Source organism: Entelurus aequoreus, linkage group LG01 (assembly GCF_033978785.1).
Source record: "Entelurus aequoreus isolate RoL-2023_Sb linkage group LG01, RoL_Eaeq_v1.1, whole genome shotgun sequence".
NCBI classification, from domain to species: domain Eukaryota; kingdom Metazoa; phylum Chordata; class Actinopteri; order Syngnathiformes; family Syngnathidae; genus Entelurus; species Entelurus aequoreus.
The window spans coordinates 45,558,296-45,576,252 of NC_084731.1; the positions used below are offsets into that span (position 1 = coordinate 45,558,296).

Consider the following 17,957-nt stretch of genomic DNA (forward strand, 5'->3'; position numbering starts at 1 on the left):
ACCATGATTGACAGTTGTGGCGCCCCTGTGAATTGCAGTCAAAATGGTTAAGAACAGTGTTTCCTAACCATCGGGCAACGAGCCCCTAGAGGGTCGCCAAAAATATTTTAGCTGTGGTCTATATTGGCCGCAGCGATACTCAGTTGTAATACACTTTTCCACCACTTATGGCAGTAATGACAATCTCAAACCAACAGAAAAAACCTGGAGCTAAAGTTAAAGTTAAAGTTTGGTGGTAGCGGGGAGTGTATTTTGTAGCGTCCCGGAAGAGTTAGTGCTGCAAAGGGTTCTGGGTATTTGTTCTGTTGTGTTTATGTTGTGTTACGGTGCGGATGTTCTCCCGAAAGGGCAAAATAAGAAATAAAAAAGTGCAGTTCCCCTCTAGTTTTAGTTAAGTTAAAAAACATACTTATTTAGTTAATTTATATAACATATTTGAATGTAAAAGAAAAAAAATTCTGTCAGTTATTCACAAGTTCCTTCTCATGCAGTGTATTTGATTAGTATGGTACTTATTTTTCTAATCAGCCTGACCCAAGCCTAATGTTTATGTGTTACAGGAGAACTGCACCTTTTTTGGAATGTTGCCAATTGTTTACAGTCATTATGAGAGACAAGAAGACAAAAAGTGTTTTTTATTTGTATGCATTCTAACATGTAAAAATTGGCTCGTTCTAAGTAGCTAGCAATGCAGCTAATGGGAGCAATCAATTCTACCTCTAAATCCCTTTAAAAATGCATTCAAAAACCATCACCAATACTTCATTTACGTTCCGTAACCTGTATAATACCCAAACTGTAGCAACATTGTTATTGTAAGAGCGAACACTGAAGAACTCTTTTTCTATCATAGTAAATCGGCATGCTTTGGTATAAGCCATAGAAGCTAACTACGGCAAAAGATAAGCTAGCTTCTACATCAACACGAAACGAGATTGAGTTTGTAATGCACAACACACCGCGATAAGACACTCATCTGTACTGACTAAAAAACATGAACAATCATATTACAGTATCTGTAAAGTATTAGCCCACATTTCATGTTTTCTTTGTACACAGTTAGCCAGACAGCAAATGTACTGTAATAATAACACGCATGAGATGCTGCATGTATCATGATCAATATAGAGAGTGATTTACTTGATGGACAGTTGTCTGTTTGGTCCAGCTGGGCAGGGACGTTTTTTCTGGTTTATTTGGATAAGCACGCCGTTAATTTGGAAATAGCTTGTCTCCAAATTCCACATTTGCAGCTTTGAGTGGCTTTCACCTCACTCTATCGGCTTCCGTCTGCTCCAACGTTTCACCCTCTTCTTCGTGCTAGCTTCTAGAAGCAGCAGTTCATACTCCGTTCATTCAAGCTCAAAAAGATACGGTTGTGAATCCTCATTTGTCCAAAAATAGTCGTCTTCGTTGTCAGTTACCAAGTCTGCCAAGATTAGAATACACACAAGCCTTTGTTTCCGGAAGTGGAACACACATTTGCTGCCAGAAGTCGGACGTGCGCTGCTATGTAAACGGAAATCAATGCGCAGAAGAAGTCAGTTAAAATGATCAAAATCTGTTAAATATTGAACATATTACATAATGTTATGAACGTGTCTGTTACTACATTATATATGGACTTGCCGTGTGTATGTAAAACGTTGGAGGATTTTGAAGACTCCCATTAGCCGCACATTCAAAAAAATGTTTTATCATCTTTAAAACCCAATTTACAAAAAAGACGTGTTCTTGTCTCTCATAATCAGCGTTACAGTAACGCGTTACTTAGTAACGCGTTACTGTAACGCCGTTAGTTTTGGCGGTAACTAGTAATCTAACACGTTATTTTTTTATATACAGTAACTCAGTTACCGTTACTGCATGATGCGTTACTGCGTTATTTTACGTTATTTGTATGTAGTATCGGCTAGAAACTGAAGATCTGAGTGTGTTTTATTGTAGCGCTCCGGTGGAAAAGAAGAGGCGTGCTTTCCCCCACCCACAGAAAGCACGCCTCCCCGCAGGGGAGACATTCCTCCAGAGCCGTACTTCGGGTCTAACAACCTTCACTTTACCCGGAAGAGGGTCTTTACAGCTGAGGGTGAATGACGAGCCCGGCGGTTTGTTGCAACTTTGTGACTTTATTGCACGCAGCCATCCACCAAGCTAGAGCACCTACACGCACTCACTGTCGCCGCTCCCTCACCTCTCTCGCCCACTCACTCACTGACGTCACTCACCTCTCATGCTGTCATATCTTAAAGGGCCACACACATACGCTACTCTCATAACAACTAACAAGACATCATGGCGAAGCCAGAAGTCGAGTTTTTTAACATGGAGATATTCTCAATGCTTTTCTTTTGTCGAGCACAAAGAAAAGAAAATTTTAGTTAAATGTAAGTTGTGTCTTGGATCAAAGATCGTATCTACTTAGAGTTAAAGGTAAAGTGCCTTTATGTTGCAGCTATTTAAAATAGTTTTGTCAATTTTTTCTGGCCTGAAATAAATTGTCCCTTTGAAACATATCTTTGTCTTTGTGTGTTGTATGTAGACCACATTGCTTTCTGAGTTCAGTGATGCAAATGCATGTCAAGTTGATCAACAGATTGTATTATTCTCCAGTGCAATAACAGTACTGAAATGAAGGCTAAAAGGGCATTAATGGGAGCCTTAAAAAAAAGGGGGGGAAAAAGAAGTAACTAAATAGTTACTTTTCACAGTAACGCATTACTTTTTGGTGTAAGTAACTGAGTTAGTAACTGAGTTACTTTTGAAATAAAGTAACTAGTAATTGTAACTAGTTACTGGTTTTCAGTAACTAACCCAACACTGCTCATAATGATTGTGAACAATAGGCAAAAAAAAAAAAAAAAGTGCATTTCCAAATAATAATCTTTGTGGAAAAACACCAAGTTTCATATCATTTGACAAGGTTGTAAACGGTAAGTAGGTTAGATATAATTTTTGAATATTATTCAAGAATGAGATTACTAATTCAGTGTCAATATTTAAATGTGAGCTCCGGGCCCCTTCTTCTGTAGTCAAAAATATGGGCCCCCCACAGTTAAGAACCCCTGGTTTAGGAGAAATGTTAGCATACGTGGAATGCAGATATTCTCAAAGTGTTAGAATTGTGAACCAAATGGTTAATGACTTCTGAACAATGAGTTGCTATAAATCCTGCCTGTGTCCCTGCAAAAACATTTTGTTTTGTTTGTACCAAATTTCGTGTTGATTCGGTAAAACACCCAGAAGTTACAGTCACGTAGTGTTGTCCCGATACCAATATTTTGGTACCGGTATCGGTATCAAAATGTATTTTCATACTTTTCGATACTTTTTTAAAATAAAGGGGACCACAAAAATGGCATTATTGGCTTTATTTTAACAAAAATTCTTATGGTACATTAAACATAAGTTTCTTATTGCAAGTTTGTCTTTAAATAAAATAGTGAACATACAAGACAACTTGTCTTTTAGTAGTAAGTAAGCAAACAAAGGCTCCTAATTTAGCTGCTGACGTATGCAGTAACATATTGTGTCATTTATCATTATATTATTTTGTCAAAATTATGGAGGACAATTGATAGAAAATGATTTATTAATCTACTGTTGATATCTGCTTACTTTCTCTTTTAACATGTTCTATCTACACTTCTGTTAAAATGTAATAATCACTTATTCTTCTGTTGTTTGGATGCTTTACATTAGTTTTGGATGATACCACAAATGTAGTTATCAATCCGATACCAAGTAGTTACAGGATCATACATTGGTCATATTTGAAGTCCTCATGTGCCCTGGGACATATTTCCTGAGTTTATAACCATAATATAATTTTTTTTTTAAACGAAAACAATTTTTGTGATGCTAAGAAATATTGATGTAATCATAGTAGTTTCCACTAGATATGCTCCTGTACTTGGTGTCATTACAGTGGATGTCAGGTGTAGATCCACCAATGGCATTTGTTTACATTTTGACGCCGGTGAGCTACGGTGTGTAGTGAAGCATGTTTAGCTATTCCTCGTTCTGCAGGGATGATACTTGTAAGAAACTTACTTAATTTGTCGCCATGGAGGCGAGGATTAGTCATTTAGAAGTAGCTAAAACACTGCAGACTGCGGCTTGACGTTAGCCGCTAGCTCGCTCGCTATGTCTTAAAGCACCTCTTCCTGAGGGCATTTCAGTGTTATAACTTCACCTTTATCGTTCGTTTTTAAGCCAAAATGCGTCCGTTCTCCCTTTTCTGTCTACACAATGTGTCTGCTTGTAAGTACTCCGTGATTGTGCACTGGCGAACATGCTCGTCTGCTCATAAACCAGCAATGACACGACGTGAAGACAACGGAGGGTCGGGGGTTTGGAGGACCGGTACTTTTTAGAGGCGGTATAATACCAAATATGATTCATCAGTATCGCGGTACTATACCAATACCGGTATACCGTACAACCCTACAGTCAAGGTTTAGTACAGCACATTCAGCTGTGTGAGAAATTTTTGGTTAATGATATTTACTGGGGTTTGATGTATTTGTCAGACAAGTAATACCACATTGTGCATGTTTTTCACACTTTTTCACCCTCTTGTATGCAGCGAGTGGAAGAGTTAGTTTCGAGAAACAAACAGTATGCTGCACAACCGTAGAGCAGACTAATTATAATAAAAATATGTTTACCATCTCCTGCGCCACAACTTCTGGCACCTCGTTCACCAGGTTGAACGTGAACTCAATGGCGCCTGTGTCCTTGTACTTCCCTTTCAGCTTTTTAGGATCTTCCACCCACAACTTTAAAGCGATGGAAGACTTCTTGCCATCATCTTCTTCGTTGAGCTCCACCCTCACGCCTGTGTCCTCTGCAAAGAAGGCGTGGTTCAGGAGGTCCTTGATGGAGTACCTGCAGCAGGTGAACCAAACAAAGGGTCACCGAGGCCAACGCGGGTGAGAGAGCGAACGACACACAGCACACAAACAGACAAATACTGGCGCTGACGTCACAACACAGGAGCAGCAACACAACAGCTGAGTTGAAAGGTCAACGTCTACCTGCAGGCAACAAGCCCCACCCACTTACCTTTCCTCCCATCTGTGACAGATGCACTCCCCGATAATCTCCTTAATTTCTGGGTCGCTTACTTTGCTGTAGCTGGCAGGTTTTACGCCCTGGTGAAAATCAAAACATTTGAAAACTGCAATAATAAGGAAACATTGTCATTGATCTATTTTATGCGATCATGAAAAGAAATCTGATTGAGTTGACCCAATAGTTACTTAATTATTTGTGTATTAAGAACAAAATATAGTTGTGTGGAACAATTTTATTTCAATTAAATGACCATTTTTAAGCCAAGTCAATTTTGTATTAAGACAGGCATTTTAAAAATTGGGAAAAAAGTTCTTTCATGGCAGCTAATTTTCTAAATATTTCAAATGATTCAGTATTTGTATGAATTTTTCTTTTTCTTTGACTTTTTTGTGAGCAGACTCACATACGAAAAAATAATAGTCAACTTTTTATTCAAAATAGGCATGGGGCAAAAAGTATGTATACGCCAGCTTATTCACTTAACTTAATATACTAAATATTAATGATTTAATATGTGCATGTGTTTTGATTTTTTCTGTCAGAAGCAGACTTACATTTAAAAAAAGATGTAAAGGCAAGTAGTGAAGTGAAGTTAATCATAATTATATAGCGCTTTTCTCTAGTGTCTCAAAGCGCTTTACATAGTGAAACCCATGATCTAAGTCACATTTAAACCAGTGTGGGTGGCACTGGGCGCATGGGCACTCTACCAACTGAGCCACACCGCCCCAAGTAGATCAAACTCAAGTTTGATCCAACATAAGAAAATAAAGTGAACATTTTAGTAAAAACAGTTTAAAAAATGGGAGATGAATCCTTTAATGCCATCATGTTTACTTAATTTTTGAAAAGGTGTATCAAATTATTTAATAGGTGCGTATAGTTTGCTTTTTTTAATTTTTTATCTTTGGCTTTTTTGTTACAGAAACAGACTCAAAATCCAAAAACTAAACAAGCTACAGTCAAAATGTTATTAACAATAGTGCCCAAAAACATTTTAGATTTTTATTTGTGTTTTTCTTTTTCTTTGGCTTTTTGTGAGCAGACTAACAATAAAAAACTTAAGTTAACATTTTAGTAAAAATAACTGTTTAAAAAAATGGAAGAAAAGTCTTTTAAAGGGCAACTGCACTTTTTGGGGGCATTTTGCCTTTCGTTCACAATCATTATGAAAGACATGACGAAGGATGGATTTAAAAAAAATGCATTCTAACTTGTAAATAAATGTAAATAAAAGTCCGCTTACAGCGTAGCCAATAGGAGCTCCTCTATTTCGCCCATAAAATTCAATAAATAACTATCCAAAAACCGCCAACATTACTCCATTTACATTTCACGATTTGAATACTAACCAAGTATTAGTGATATTTTTGTTACGAGCGCTAACGCAAACAAACTATTTAGAGCGGCGCTGTGAAGCTTGTGTACAATTTTGACATGATCGACTGGCGAGGTGTTTCCTCGCTTCCTTGCTCCCTGGAAGTTTAGAGTAGATCATAAATGATGCCTCTCACCTGAGCAGAAGTCTGGGGTCATATTCCGACAAGTTGGGACACTTTGACAGCCATTTAAGACACGGAAATGGCCAGAATGACATAACGGGTCCCCCCGTTCCCCCCACCCCGTTTCTTCGCGAGGATTATGAGACATTTTTCATCTAAATGGGAATATATGAACATCATAGCAGTCGACATCCTAATGACAGCAGACATTGTAAAGTAAGTGATGTTTTATAATGTTTGTTGGCTCTCATAAAGTCTGCAGTGAGCAGAAATCAGTGTTGAAGGAAAAAAAAAGCGAACCTTGTGTTTTTTTTAATTATTGTGCCGCTATGATTAAAATTAGCAAAATACATAAATATTAAATGTTATTATAAATGTGCCTGTTACTACATTACATATATACTTACATCATGTATGTCAAACCTCAATGTAGGTGTTTGGGTGTTTTTTTAACGTCTTTTTTTTTAGGCGGAACTGCGCGGCTCCCATAGGCTCCATTGTAAGCGGACCTTTGATCGCATTTATTAAATATTTAGAATGCAAAAAAAAATGTTAAATGACCTCCGTCGTCATGTCTTTCATAATGATTGTGAAAGATAAGCACAATTCCAAATAAAGTGCAGTTCCCCTTTAAGGCCATCTTATTTATTTATTTATTTTTTATCTAAATCAAATTATTTAATACGTGCATGTATTTTGCTTTTTCTTTGCATTTAAAAAAAATATAATAAAGTAAACATTTCATTTAAAAGCAGTTTAAAAGGAAAACAGTTATTTAATCTGAGCTTATTTACTTATTATTTTTAAAGATATTAAATGATTGAATGTTTTGCTTTTTTGTGAGCAGACTAACATGAAAAAAATTAAGTAAACATTTTTGTAAAAACAGTTCAAAACATGGTTGGTAAATCTTTTGCTACAATCTTATTTACTTTATTTTTGAAAATGTATGTTAAAACGATTTAATATTTGCATGTATTTTGCTTTTTCTTTGGCTTTTTCATGAGCAGACTCACATAAAATAACAATAAAGTTTACTTTTTATGAAACAGTTTACAAATGGGAGGAAGAGTCCTTTAATGTCAGTTATTTACTTATTTTTTAAATACAAAAGATTTAGACTGTGTATGTACTTTTCTTTTTCTTTGACTTCTTTGTATCCGAAGCAAACTCACATTCCAAAAACTGAAAGCTTTTTATAAAATAAAAAAAAATGGCACAAAACGTTATTTCATGCCAGCTTTTTTATACATTTTTCAAATCCATTAAAAGATTTAATATGTCCAAGTGTTTTGCTTTTTATTTGGCTTTTTTGTAAGTAGACTCACAGTTTTAAAAATTGTATGGAAAAATTTTTTTTATTTGAACACAGATGTGAAAAAAATGGGTGAAAACTCCTTTCACCCCAGCTTATTTTTTTTAATTTTTTTTTTAAAAAATATGTCAAATAATTTAATAAGTGCAAGTGTTTTGCTTGTTCTTCGTTTTTTGTGATCAGATTCACATTCTAAAAAATATATGTAAAATCAACTTTTTACTAAAAGCTGGAGTTCGAAAAATGGGGGGAGAGTCTTTTCACACCAGCTTATTTGCTTTTTTTGAATAGTACATCAAAAGAAAAAATTCAATATATATATGCGTTTTGCTTTTTCTTTGACTTTTTTGTAAACAGCCCACATTCAAAAAAGTTTTTGTTAAAAGTTTGACACTGGAACAGATGATCTTTATTTCCATTATTTCTTAAATGCAGAAAATGGATGTTGAACAATTAATTTTGTTGCTCCGCTGTGCTAATATATATGAGGGTAATTTAAAAGTAGTTCATTTCATGGTTTAAAGAAGACCTGGGAGTGTAAACTCACACTGGTGACTTTGCGGTAGATTTGGGCGGCGTTCTGGCACTCAGAGTAGGGATATTCTGACGTGGCCATCTCCAGCATGCACATGCCGAAAGCGTAGACATCGACAGACTCGTCATAGTGCTCCTCGTACATCTCTGGTGCCATGAACTCTGGTGTACCTGGACCGTTAAAGCAGGGTGACATGTGATTAGAGTCTCAGGTGGACAATGGCCCGCTAATTATCAAAAGTATCCTATTTTTGATGTTCGATAGTAAGAAAAAGGTTTCACTACACCAGGGGTCAGCCACATGCGGCTCTTTAGCAGCGCCCTGGTGGCTACATGGAGCTTTTTCAAAAATGTATGGAAATGGGGAAAAAAAACGGGGTGAAAAATGTTTTTTGTTGTAATATGGTTTCTGTAGGAGAAACACGACACAAACATTCCTAATTGTTAAAAAAGCCACTGTTTAATATGTTGGTGTTTATGCTTCACTGATGAGAGTATTTGGCGAGTGCCGTTTTGTCCTACTAATTTCAGCGGTACTTGAACTCACCATTGTGTGCACTGTGACTCAACAGTTTGTTTACATGTACAACTTTCTCTGACGCTGCTACAGCATTTTGTCCACCAAACATTTTATGATGTGCGAATGCACAAAGGTGAGCTTTGTTGATGTAATCATTTTGTGTCGAATACTAATCAGGCATATTTGGTCAGTGCATGACTGCAAGCTAATCGATGCTAACATGCTATTTAGGCTATCTGTATATACATATTGCATCATTAAACGGGGGGGTACTAGGATGGACAGGGGATGCAAAACAATAACAGTGCAATACATTTTCATAACATGGTCACTACTGCCTAGTTTCTCTTGTTATATTCTTATTTTACTGTTATATTTTTATTCTCATTGTTGCTTTTTATTATTCTTATTGTAATATTTTTCTATTTTGTTTCCATTTATACCCCCATTATTTACTTTTTACTTTTTAAATTCGATCTCAATTTTGTACACTGCTGCTGGAATTTTAATTTTCCTGAGGGAACTCTCCTGAAGGAATCAATAAAGTACTATCTATCTATCTATCTATCTATCTATTATGCCTCATTTGTAGCTATATTTGAACTCATTTAATTTCCTTATGTGTATTTAGTTAATTTTTTCATGTTTCATGACACATTATCTGTATGTAATATTGGCTGCATTTCTGATAGTTGTTTGTGCGCCAAGTTGTTCCAGACCACAGCAAACGTTACCCAGCTTGAAAAAATTGTAATAAATCCATTAGAAGAAGACAGCCTGACGTTTACTTTACCTTGGACACACACATCTATACCTTTGGCCATTAAAAGCCAGTCATTTCCAGGAGTTATCTCACCTTCTAAGTAGCCTCTGATTTACTAATGTTTTCCAATGTTGTAAAAATGTGTAGAATAAATATTACATTTCAACATATCTGTCAACGAAGATTTGCGCCAGCCTGCGACACATAGTCATTTTGATAGTAGGCTAATACAGCTAATTAGCCACTTACATCATGTATTGCCATCATTATAACACTTATATAAGAGTTAGAATTTTTTGCGGCTCCAGACAGATTACTTTTTTGTATTTGTGGTCCAAAATGGCTCTTTCAGAATTTTCGGTTGCCGACCCCTGCACTATAAATGATGAATGATAAATGGGATATACTTGTATAGCGCTTTTCTACCTTCAAGTATATATCTCAAAATAAATCTCAGATGTGGTAGCTGTACATTTAATCGTATTATTTTTCTTGAGCGGATGTGCTGACCTAACATGATATAAAAATGTGACCGCAATGTTAGCAATAGCACCTACTCAGTGGCCTAGTGGTTAGAGTGTCCGCCCTGATATCGGTAGGTTGTGAGTTCAAACCCCAGCCGAGTCATACCAAAGACTATAAAAATGGGACCCATTACCTCCTGCTTGGCACTCAGCATCTAGGGTTGTAATTGGGGGTAAAATCCCCAAAAATTATTCCTGGGCATGGCCACCGCTGCTGCTCACTGCTCCCCTCACCTCCCAGGGGGTGAGGGTGATGGGTCAAATGCAGAGGGTAATCTCACCACACGTAGTGTGTGTGACAATCATTGGTACTTTAACTTTAACTTTATGTTTGCTCAACTCAAAGTGGCTGTTATTGTGTAATTAATTATTGAACTATTTATATCCTTGGTTAACCATTCTAAAGCATCATAGTAACGTTATAATCAACTATAACTCTAAAAATGTGGTTTGTCTTTTTTTTGCCCGTATATTGAATAATTTTGGACATTAACTATTTTCAAAAAAATAAATCAAAATAAAGTGCAGCGTTCTGCCAACTGGCGGGAGTTGTAAATTTGATCATTTTTTATTTGTTTTCTGCTAATAAGCTAACCTAGCACGATGTTAAAATGTAACCATAATGTTAGCATGTAGCTCAATGCAAAGTGGCAGAAAACTGTTATTTTATTATTTTTTATATAATTATTCAAATGTTTCAAATATGGGCGGGCTTTTTGCCCGTACTGATTTATTTTGGAAATGGAACTATTAAAGAAAATAAAAATAGAGTGTAGAGCTCTGCCAACAAGCGGGAGATGTACGTTTGATCATTTTGTTTTTCTTTAGCTAATAAACTAACCTAGCATGATGTTAAAATGTGACTGTAATGTTAGCATGTAACTCAATGCAAATACTGCTATTTTATCAATTCTTGTATAATTATTCACATCTTTGATAAACAATTCTAAAGCGTCTTAGTAACATTACAATCAAGTATACATTTACTAAATGTGGGTGGGCTTTTTGCGCGTATAGAATAAAGCAATAAGCTAACCTAGCATGTTGTTGCTTATTGAACAGAGAGCATAATGTATGGGTCCCCATGCTGTCGGCTATGTGCCCCCGGCCATATTCTTTTAACCCAATGTGGCCCCCAAGTCAAAATGTTTGGGGACCCCTGGTGTAATGTTAGCATGTAGCTCACTTAGCTATGCTAGTTGTAATAGAGTGATCTATGTTTGTGTGTTGCCATCTCCTGGTGAATATTGGCTATAGCGTACTGGGGTTACTTTTTGGTTGGCCAACGATTTACGTGGTGTTGCGCACCTGACGTCACGTGTGTTGAGTCTGTTCTGGAAGTCTACAGTAAAGAGACGTACTTCATCACCTCGCCTGTTTATTGCCTCCAACCCAATATATTACAAATGGCGACGAGGATTTAAAAGAAGCCCACTGCGTGAGGGGACTTTATTGGAGGTCCGTGCACTGGTCGTAGGTAAGGCTGACGAGTAGCCTACTTTGTGGAGGAACCGGGCACGTGTCGGAGTAGCAGTAGCACCGGATGCTAACATGGCTCAGACAGTGGGTCGCATCGATGAATACAATGATTCAAAGGAGGATTTTGATTCATATCTGGAGCGTTTGGAGCAGTGGATGCTGGCTAATGAGATTGGAAATGACAAGAAGGTGTGTGTTTTCCTTTCTGTTATTGGAGCAGACACTTATAAGCTGCTGAAAAACCTCACGTCTCCGGCATTGCCAAGTGCTTTAGAATATGATGTACTGACGAGGGCGCTATGTGGACATTATAAGCCCGCACCTGTTGTGATAGCAGAGCGTTTTGGCTTTCAGAAACGTAATCAGAAAGAAGGAGAAGCTGTTTCTGACTACATTGTGGCGTTGAGGCAGTTGTCAGCTACCTGCAATTTTGGACAATATTTGGACGATGCCATGAGAGATCGTTTTGTGAGTGGATTACGTTCTGATGCAGTGCAACGCAGGCTGTTGTCTGAAAGGGACCTGACTTTTCCCCGTGCCTGTGAAATTGCAGTCTCAATGGAACTTGCTTCCAAAAATACAATGGAGTTCTCTGGACACAGCGGACCTCACCAGGTAAATGCCCTGTCAAGTGTTAATAATTTTTCTGAAAAGGGGAGGAAAGGACAGTTCAGATGGAACAATAATAACAAAGCAAAGGAACAGAAAGGAGGCAAAAGAGACACATGGGGGCAGCAAACATGTTACAGATGTGGTGGAAAGCACTCAGCACATGACTGCAGATTTAAAAATGAAAAGTGTCATGCTTTCTCCAAAATTGGACATATTGCCCGTGCATGCAGGAAGACTAAAAGGCAATCTTCAACTCAGTATGTTGAAACTGAAGGGAGTGCATCCAAAAGTGGTGATGAGGCAGAACTTTTTGGATTGTATGCAGTTGACTCTACCTCAAACTGGGAAAAAGGTTACATAGTGGATCTTGGACTGGGAAACAAGAGCACCAAAATGTTACTGGACACGGGTTCAGGAGTGTCAGTGGTTTCTGACAGCTTTTACCAGGAAAACCTTACTCAATTTCCCTTGAAACCAGTTTGCAAGTTAAAGTTGAAATCATACTCAGGCCAAAGGATTGCTGTTCGAGGGTACATCATGTTGCCAGTACAGTACGAGGACCAGCAAGTGACACTTCCACTGGTCATTGTACAGGGAAGCAGACCTGCCTTGATTGGCCGCAACTGGCTAAAAAAGTTACGGCTGAACTGGAAACAGATTTTCACAGTACACAAGGTGCAGACAAAGGCGCATGGTAACACAGGAGTACAGGAGGTGATAGAGAGACATAAGGAAATGTTCTCAGAGGGCCAAGGCTGTATCACAGGGTTTAAAGCTAAAATCCGCACCAAGCCGGATACCACACCAATTTTCTGCAAGGCTCGCCCAGTTCCTTATGCACTAAAGGAAGCTGTAGAGAGAGAGCTGGAGAGGTTGGAGAGTGAGAAGGTGATTTCAAAGATTGACAAAAGTGAGTGGGCAGCTCCAATAGTCACCGTACCCAAGGTCGACAAAACTATCAGGATTTGTGGTGACTACAAGGTCAGTGTTAATCAGTGCATTGAAGAGCAGACATATCCACTACCGAATACTGAACATCTGTTCGCTACATTAGCAGGAGGAACATCTTTCAGTAAACTGGATCTTTCGCACGCCTACCAACAACTACAGTTGGATGAAGAGTCAGAAAAATATCTGACCATAAACACACACAAGGGCCTGTACAAGTATCATCGCCTTAGTTATGGAGTTTCGAGTGCTCCTGCGATATTTCAGTCTGTTATGGACCAGATTCTGCAAGGGATGGACCATGTGACATGTTTTTTGGACGACATTCTCATCACTGCTTCCTCGGAGGAGGAGCATTTGACAAGACTGGATAATGTTCTCACACGTTTGGAGAAACATGGCATCAGGGTGAAGCTATCAAAATGTCAGTTTTTCCAGAGCAGTGTCGTATATCTGGGACATCGCATTGATAAGACTGGGTTACATCCTACAGAAGAAAAGGTGACTGCCATAACAAATGCACCTGAGCCCACAAATGTAACAGAACTGAAGTCTTTCTTGGGCCTTCTGAACTATTACAGCAGATTCCTGCAAAACCCCTCTACTGTGCTCCAGCCGCTGCACAGCCTACTTAAAAAGGACTCAAAGTGGGTTTGGACTGTTGAATGTGCAAAAGCATTTGAAGATGCAAAGCAACTTCTGCTGCAGAACAAAGTGTTGGTACACTACAACACCCGCCTGCCACTGCGAATCGCATGTGATGCTTCGCCTTATGGAGTTGGGGCTGTAATTTCACATGTAACAGAAAATGGAGAAGAACGACCGGTTGCATTTGCCTCAAGGACACTCACTGAACCAGAAAGGAAGTATGCCCAAATTGAAAAGGAGGCACTTGCTATCATTTTTGGAGTAAAGAAATTTCACAAATATCTTTATGGAAGGAAATTCACACTTATCACTGATCATAAGCCACTGTTGGCCATACTGGGGCCAAAATCAGCAATTCCAACGTTGGCAGCATTAAGAATGCAACGCTGGGCACTTATTCTCATGGCGTACAATTATGAGATTGAGTATAAGAAGTCAGCTGATCATGCTAATGCGGATGCTTTGTCACGCCTACCCCGAGTAGGGATGAACAACACAGCAGAAGAGGGAAGTATCTTCTACTTTTCACACTTGGAGGAACTCCCTGTGTGTGCAAAAGACATTGAGAGTGCTACTTTTAAAGATCCTGTACTCGGTAAGGTGTGGAACTACACATTAAATGGCTGGCCGAGTTATGTGCAAGATGTAGCATTGAGGCCTTACTTTGTACGCAGACAGGAGTTATCGGCAGATCAAGGCTGCATTCTCTGGGGACAGCGAGTCATCATACCCCCAGGTTATCGACAAAGATTACTGGAGGATCTTCATCATGAACATCCTGGTATCTGCCGTATGAAGGCTCTTGCCCGCAGTTACCTTTGGTGGCCAGGCTGTGATGGTGAAATTCAAGAACTGGTGAACAAGTGCTCAGTCTGCCAAGCAGTACAGAAAATGCCAGCTGTGGCACCATTACATTCTTGGCGGTGGCCAGAAAGAGTGTGGCAAAGAATTCACATCGATTTTGCAGAAAAAGATAAACAGTATTTTTTGGTTGTCATAGATAGCCATTCAAAGTGGTTAGAGGTTTTTCCAATGTCCTCCACCACTTCTCACAACACCATTAAAGTGCTATGCGGTCTGTTTGCATCGTATGGACTGCCAGAAGAGCTAGTTTCAGACAATGGCCCACAACTGGTGGCAAAAGAGTTTACTCAGTTCCTGGAGAGTAATGGAGTAAAACACACTGCTGTACCGGCTTACCACCCAGCATCAAATGGAGCAGCAGAGAGATCAGTACAAATCCTGAAACGGGCTCTGAGGAAGAATGTGCTGGAAGCAGACAGCAAGTCTTCCTTGCCACTCAATCACAGACTTGCAAATTTCCTTCTCATGTACCGCAGCACACCCCACACAGTGACAGGACGTACTCCAGCTGAGTTATTCCTGAAACGCCAGTTGAGAACTCGGTTCAGTTTGCTCAAGCCGGAGCTTGCCAGACAGATAGAAGGAAAACAAGCAGCGCAGAAGCATCATCATGACAAAAGGGCTCCCCCTGTTCGCTTTTTCCTGGAGGGAGAGGTGGTTCGCATCAGAAATTTCAGGGGCGGAGTGGAAAAATGGATTCAGGCAAAAATACTGAAAAGACTGGGAACTGTCACTTACCTGATCCAAGAGGGACAGAGACAGCGCACAGTGCATGTGGATCACATGTTACCATGGCGAGAGAACATGGAGAGACTGCCAGTTATTTTGTCTCCACCAGTTGCAGAAAATGTACCATCAGTACAACTGGACAGTGCTGTTTCAGTTCCATCACCAGGACCATCAGTGAGTCAGACACAAACTAGTCTCATCACTGAACCAGATTCAAGGGCTGCTGAGTTGCCATCATCAGAACCCAGATCACCCACAACGAAAACCCCACCAGTGATCCGCAGGTACCCAGAAAGGTTTCGAGTACCACCAAAAAAACTGAATCTCTGAAGACAGTATAAAAATATGTGTTAAAAGTGTACAAATACTGTTTTGTATAATACGTACGTTATTGTTGACAAATGAGGGTTAAGAGTTCAGTACTAAAAAAAAAAGAATGTGGTTTCAGTACAGTTTTTTAAATTGAACGGCTGCATTTTTTGGTTGGGTTGTGTATTTCTTTTGAGTAATTTCTACATTTCTAAAAGGGGAGGAATGTAATAGAGTGATCTATGTTTGTCTGTTGCCATCTCCTGGTGAATATTGGCTATAGCGTACTGGGGTTACTTTTTGGTTGGCCAACGATTTACGTGGTGTTGCGCACCTGACGTCACGTGTGTTGAGTCTGTTCTGGAAGTCTACAGTAAAGAGACGTACTTCATCACCTCGCCTGTTTATTACCTCCAACCCAATATATTACACTAGTGTTGCTAATGTTTGTGTCCTGTCTCACTCCTTAATGATATGTTGTGGTACGTGATGTACGGAATCTGTTACGTTGGAAAAGTGTACGGTTACAGTGTATATGAAAAAATAAAAACGTTTAAAAAGGTGGATAAAGTACACAATTAGCACTTCTTAGAGACAAACTGCAACTCATTAGCATTGAAGCCACAGACATTAGCATTAGCTACAGACACAAAATGGGATGTTCCCAACTGTCTAAATGTTAGCGTTAAGGCAAACACACTTCTAATACACTATTGTGGGACCGCTGAGACTTATTTCAATTGTTAAAGAAGCCGTGTAATATGGCACCTTGGAGCCCTAAAGTGCCACACCATAATGTAGAGTTGTTGCTCACCGATAACACTTTTAGCAAAGGAAGCCCTCTTCAGCGTTGCCAAGCCCAGGTCTCCTATTTTGACAGAGCCTGTCGGCCCCGTGATGAAGATGTTGTCACACTTGAGGTCTCGGTGGATTATCGGCGGCGTCCTGGTGTGGAGGAAGTGGAGGCCCTTCAGGATCTGTCTGCACCAGCTCCTAAGAACCTTAGGCTTCATCACCTTGAAGCGCTTCAAATAGCTGCGGGGAGACATTCCATGAAATGAAGCAATGGCAGCATGAACAAGATGCCAAGATGTCAATTCACTCACGTTTTAAGCGTCCCTGAGGTCATCAACTCTGTCACCAGAACAATGCACTTCTTGCCTTTTAGGGGTGACTCCCAGAAGTCATAAAACCTAACAATGTTGGGATGCTGAAGACCTTTCAACATCTCGGCCTCCTCCTTGAAGCGCTGTCTCTCCACTTTGGACAGTTTACGCTCCTGTGGAACACCAGTGATGACAAATTAAGGAGATGATTCATCCTAAATTAAATCGGTGCAAAAAAGATCTTGAGAATTTGGCGTTAAGATGAGAGTCAGATTCAGACAGCAAACTATCTGTGGAAGGAAGCTGGGGGAATGGATGACATAGTCATCTCATTTACATAAGTGGCTGTAATGCAAGTGCATGTCATTTTCATGGACGCTGTAGGACATACCAGTGAAAATTTGCGCAATTTGCCCATTAAGATTTTCAATTCAGCCTGCCTGATGTTTCCAAATACAAAACCAGTGAAGTTGGCACGTTGTGTAATTCGTAAATTTAAAAAAATACAATGATTTGTAAATCCTTTTCAACTTATATGTAAATAGACTGCAAAGACAAGATATTTAATGTTCGAACTGAGAACCTTAATTTTTTTTCCCAAATAATCATTAACTTAGAATTTAATGGCAGCAACACATTGCCAAAAAGTTGGCACAGGGGCATTTTTACCACTGTGTTAAAACAATTTGAAATGTGCACCACAGAACCCCTTTCCACTTCGATGAGCTCGGGCCCAGCAAAGCCGGCGGCGTTTCTGGGTGTTGTTGATAAATGGCTTTTGCTTTGCATAGTAGAGTTTTAACTTGCGCTTACAGATGTAGCGACGAACTGAAGTAACTGACAGTGGTTTTCTAAAGTGTTCCTGAGCCGATGTAGAGATATCCTTTACACACTGATGTCACTTTTTGATGCAGTAACACCTGTGGGATCGAAGGTTCATAATATCATCGCTTACTTACAGTGATTTCTCCAGATTCTCTGAACTTTTTGATGATATTACGGACGGTAGATGGTTAAATCCCCAAACT

The 17,957-nt window shown here is 39.1% G+C and overlaps 1 protein-coding gene across 6 annotated transcripts in view; it reads right to left on the minus strand.

Annotated features, from left to right (window-relative positions):
- The window catches only part of wnk2 (WNK lysine deficient protein kinase 2), a 103,653-nt gene that overhangs the window by 61,057 nt on the left and 24,639 nt on the right, over positions 1 to 17,957 (minus strand). For all 6 annotated transcript variants that reach the window (XM_062052429.1, XM_062052446.1, XM_062052436.1 and 3 more), the window contains exons 2-6: positions 16,930 to 17,102; positions 16,638 to 16,858; positions 8,441 to 8,598; positions 5,065 to 5,153; positions 4,668 to 4,887 (exon numbers count right to left, since the gene is read on the minus strand). In XM_062052429.1, coding sequence (XP_061908413.1) covers positions 4,668 to 4,887; positions 5,065 to 5,153; positions 8,441 to 8,598; positions 16,638 to 16,858; positions 16,930 to 17,102 — 861 coding nt within the window. The remainder of the gene's footprint in view (positions 1 to 4,667; positions 4,888 to 5,064; positions 5,154 to 8,440; positions 8,599 to 16,637; positions 16,859 to 16,929; positions 17,103 to 17,957) is intronic.